The sequence below is a fragment of the Borostomias antarcticus genome, assembly GCF_949987555.1.
Source record: "Borostomias antarcticus genome assembly, chromosome: 5".
Lineage (NCBI taxonomy): Eukaryota > Metazoa > Chordata > Actinopteri > Stomiiformes > Stomiidae > Borostomias > Borostomias antarcticus.
This window is the reverse complement of record NC_140238.1, coordinates 4787205-4792204: the sequence shown is the minus strand read 5'-3', so window position 1 is coordinate 4792204 and position 5000 is coordinate 4787205. Positions and strand designations below refer to the sequence as shown.

The window sequence follows — 5000 nt, the reverse complement described above, 5'->3', positions numbered from 1 at the left end:
TGGTCTAGCACGGTGGAAATCTCCGCTGGTAGACTGCTGAGGAGCAGAACTTAACGAACAATCGCTAAAAAAAAAATATTTTTATTGTTCCGCGTGCTATCCTTGGTGGTGGACATTTGGCTGCATTCCAAACGGAACCTACAGAACACTTTCCGTTAGTTTCAGTGCACTGTGTCTATGTGTTCAACGCGGTATTATCAGGCGTTTTGCATTAGGCTGCTAATTGTAAATTGTATTACCAATTCTACATTTGCGTGGGAGCCATACGAGGAGTAGTCAAGGAGCCACAGCATCCTGACCCCTGGTCTAGCTTGGAACCATACATCCATGCTTAGAACCGACTCAGCAGTGGGTCGACAAAACAATCACGTTGGGATATCCTTTGAAATCTACGATTCCCATTTTGGCGGTGGTCCGATTATCCAGTGGAGCCAACCTACTTAGAGCCCTTGCTCTGAACCCCAATACAACCAATGATCCTAAGGCTGTCTTGTGTGTGTGTGTGTGTGTGTGTGTGTGTGTGTGTGTGTGTGTGTGTGTGTGTGTGCGTGTGTGTGAAACCCGCCCTCCCCTCCTCCACAGACGATCATCGTGGCGTGGGTGCGGGCCAACCTGTGCGTGTTGATCTCTCGGGAGCTGTGGGACGAGCTGCTGGGCGTGCTGTCCTCGCTGACGGGCTGGGAGGAGCTGGTGACAGAGTGGGCCAGCATCATGGACTCCCTGACCGCCGTGCTGGCACGCTCCGTCTACGGCCTGGACATGAGCAACCTGCCGCTGGACAAGCTCAGCGAGCAGAAGGAGAAGAAGCAGAGGGGACGCGGTGAGGGAGGGAGGGAGGGAGGGAGGGAGGGAGGAGAGAGGAAGAGAGGGATGGAGGGAGGGAAGGAGAGAGGGAGGAGGAAGAGGGAGGAGAGATGAGGGAGGGAGAGAGGAGGAAGAGAGAGATGGAGGGAGAGAGAGGAGGAAGAGAGTGATGGAGGGAGAGAGAGGAGGAAGAGAGGGATGGAGGGAGAGAGAGGAGGAAGAGAGTGATGGAGGGAGAGAGAGGAGGAAGAGAGGGATGGAGGGAGAGAGAGGAGGAAGAGAGTGATGGAGGGAGAGAGAGGAAGAAGAGAGGGATGGAGGGAGAGAGGAGGAAGAGAGTGATGGAGGGAGGAGAGAGAGGAGGAAGAGAGGGAGGGAGAAGGAAGAGAGAGGAGGGAGGGAGGAGAGAGGAGAAAGAGAGAGGGAGTGATGGAGGAGGGGGAGTGGAGAGATGGGAGAGATGGAGGGAGAGAGAGGAGGCGGGGGGAAGGCAGGGAGAAAGGGAAGGAGAGATGCATTGAAGGATGGATGGATGGAGGGAGTGAGGGAGGGATGGATGGAGGGAGTGAGGGAGGGATGGAGTGAGAGAGGGATGGATTGAGAGGGGGATGGAGGGATGGCCTCTGACTCTGTTTCTAATGTCCTCTCTCCCTCCTCCTCCTCCTCCTCCTCCTCCTCCTCCTCTCCAGGAGTGATCCAGGACTCCCAGAAGGCAGCAGCGGCGGCGGCAGCGGTGGCGCGCTCCTTCTCTCTGAGCTGGAGGGGCCAGGGGGAGCAGCCGGGGGGCCAGGAGCCCATGAGGTTCCGCAGCGCCACCACCTCAGGGGCCCCCGGCGTGGAGAAGGCCCGCAACAACGTGCGGCAGAAAGCCACAGGTGTGACACACACACACACACACACACACACACACACACACACACACACACACACACACTCACACACACTCACACACATATAGAGATATATGATATAGATATGCACACATGCAGCTCCCTTACTACTGTAACACATACACTCTCTCTCACACACACACACAAACAAACACACACCACACACACACACACACACACACACACACACACACACGCACGCACGCACACACACACTCTTTCACACACACCCTCTCAGTAGAAAACTAGTAGTATGAGATACATATTTAGGATCATATGAAACAGAATAGGATATGCAGTCTGTGCCTTATCGTAACTGTATATATAATCAGCTTTTTTACGAGGCACTCAACCATACAAAGTCATTGTCAACGGCACCATTATGTCGGCCCCAAACCAGCTGTATGGAACCTATCTCTGGTTCCATATATCCCACACAGTACAACCCCTATAGGCTGGCTGCATACACCATAGCAGCTATGTGTATATTAGGCCAGGTGTTGATGAGAGGCCTAACAGCCTACACAAAGAGGCCAGCAGATGGCCCCCCCAACCTCCCCCCCCCCCCACTATGTAATTGACCAATGTCAACATGTTTCCCTGTCAGCTCCCGGTGACATGTCAGCGACGGGGCCTTTGTCGGCGCTTCTATACAGGCCCGGCGCTCGGCCCCACTTATCTGATGGGGACGTGCCAGTCACCCAGGAGTAATTACTGTACCTGCCCGCCGTTAACTACAGGCTTATCTGGGGCAGAGTGGGGGGGTGGGGTGGGGGGGGAGGGGGGGGGGGGGGGGTCTGGCCTGCTCGGTATCGACCTTAACGCAACATTGATGAAAGACAGACCCACCCCTCTCCTCCCTCCCTCCCCCCCCCCCCATCAGCCGGAAGGAGGGACTCTCAGAAGCTGTGTGTGTGTGAGAGGACGACAGTGTGTGCGCGTGCGTGCATGTGTGTAAGAGAAAGAGTGTGTGTGTGTGTGTACAGTATGTTTGCCCGTGCGTGCGTTTGTTTGTATATCTGTGTGCGGCCAGCGAGGGACATGAAACGCCACCTCGAATTCTTCCCTTTCTGTCGCCTAATTGGATTTCGCACACATTGATCTTCAAACGTCCCAACCCCCCCCCCCCCCCCCTTTCCCCACTCCCCGCCCCCCCCCCATCCCCTCTCCTTGAGAGAGGGAGGGCACCCACACATCAATTGGCGAGACGTTTTTGATAGTTTCATTAAGAGCGTAATTAGCGCTCATTAATATGCGTGAAGGGCTAGCAGTGGCGTTCCGCGGCGCAGACGATGCTATCGCCCAATGAAAGACCATAATTAAAGTGCGGCGTGGGAGGAGAGAATAGCGAGCCTTCCTCTCTCATCACTCACTGTTAGATTAGGCCTGAAGTGCTGTCCAGACACAATACCCCAGTCACTGGGAGCTGTCAAAACTCTCATGTATGCAAATGCACATTTATTTGATATAGCGCCCATGAGCTCATTGTGAGGACGGAAGCCAAATATAGAAGGTGATGTACAGTAATAGGTGATTGTGATGAGATACATGCTATGGTTGTTAAAACGTTTCTAAATCATATTATCGGTTGACCTACACTACAACAGTTAAACGTGAGGTGTGATAACCCAACCAGGGCTCGTTTGGTCTGGAAGGTCTCTAGTACCCTATTTCGATGTCTAGTTCCCTATTTCATCGTCCTGCTGAGAAACATTCTGGAAACCTCTTCATCCTCCTCCGCCTCACGCTCTGGAAAACTAATTAATCTCGTCTTCAGATGAAAGCGATGCGTTGCATAAATTAAGTCTCGTAAACGCAGATATTTGTTCATTTTTGAAGATTCGATGCAAAGGGGGGGATTTTTTTATTTAGTGCGGAGGAGTGCGGCTTTGTTTAGCTGAAGAGCCCTCGAGTCACAAATTAGAAGGCGGGGGCGAGCCGGCGTTTGACGCGCTCGTGTTATTCCGTTTACTCTGCAGTCTCGCCGATGAACTTCTCAGTAACCCCGTTCTGCCTTTGGTCTCGCGCTTTTTCCTTGAGAAACCCCCAGTTTGAATTCGCCTGTTTTTTTTTTGTCTGTGTGTTTTTGTTCGGGGTCTTTAGTGCGGTGGGGTTCGGTCTTTACCTCACTTCCCTCTCCCAGCGGAGAACAACGTCTTCTGTTTACCGCCGGTGCCTGTTTTACTGTTCTGCCCCCCAAAATGCTCTCATTGACCTCTCTGTTCTCTCTTCTGCTTTTTCCACCCTCCCTTTCTGTCTCTGTCTGTCTCCGTGTCCTTCTGCGATGGCAGCTAAGCGAAGCCAGTCCATCAGCAACTGTGTCCATCTCTATGAGGCTTTGCCCGCCACTAAAAGTGTCCCTATGCTGCTTCACACTGTCAGCTCTTTCTTGCCTGGTATCTCTTCTGGTATCTCTTCTGGTAACTCTGCTTGCTCTCACAGACTTTCAGGTAAAGTGTGTTCTGGGAGCGCCGCGCGTATGTGTGTTTGCTCGTGTTTGTGGGCGTGTTTGCACCTGTGCGTGCGTGTGTGTGTGTGTTTGCACCTGTGTGTGTGTGTGCGTGCGTGCGTGTGTCCTCGCGTCACTCCTGTCTGTCCTTTCCCCATCTGTCCATAACCAGATTCAGATTCAGATAACCTTTATTGCCCTTTATGTTTCACACATAATAGGAAGTTGTTGCGACGATGCAGGGTGTGTGTGTACTCTTTTCACATAAATATAGTGCAAACAGTACAGGACAGTGTAAACAACAACAACAACCCAACCTGTCCCGCCCTCTAATTCTCCATCGCCATGTCAACAGCGGAGGCATCGGAGCTCTTCGTTGTCGTTCGGTTCGGAGGGAATCGAAACTGAGAGAACGCGGGTCACTGTGAGGCCTGTTTCTGTAACACACCCCCTGCATAATGTGTGTTCATCCCACCGCGTGACTCAAGTGTGCGTGTGCGGGCGTGCGTGTGTGTGCCATGCGCATGTGTGTGTGTGTGCAAGTGAGTGTGTGTGTGTGTGTGTGTGTGTGCGTGTGTGTTGAGAAAGAGAAGCCTTGTGCTCTCCTGACCGGTCGTAACGCTCTTCGTCCCTTCCTGCCGGTCAGACGTGGAGGAGGGTCAGCTCTCGGAGTGCGGCGGGGAGGAGGAGCTAGGGGGCGCGGACAGCCCCCTGCCGCGCAGCAGCAGCACCTCTGACATCACCCAGCAGCTGGCCGACACCTTCCCAGGTACACACACACACACACACACATGCGCACACACACAAACTGCCCGCTGTTACTGCCCTCTTGTGTATGGAGATAAGAGATCAAATCA

At 53.3% G+C, this 5000-nt stretch overlaps 1 protein-coding gene across 1 annotated transcript in view; it reads left to right on the top strand.

Moving 5' to 3' along the window:
* Positions 1–5000, top strand: part of ralgapa2 (Ral GTPase activating protein catalytic subunit alpha 2) — a gene marked incomplete at its 5' end in the record, with an annotated part of 114914 nt that overhangs the window by 42826 nt on the left and 67088 nt on the right. The window contains 4 exon segments of the mRNA XM_084438391.1: positions 583–820; positions 1494–1679; positions 3986–4144; positions 4790–4912. Coding sequence (XP_084294517.1) covers positions 583–820; positions 1494–1679; positions 3986–4144; positions 4790–4912 — 706 coding nt within the window.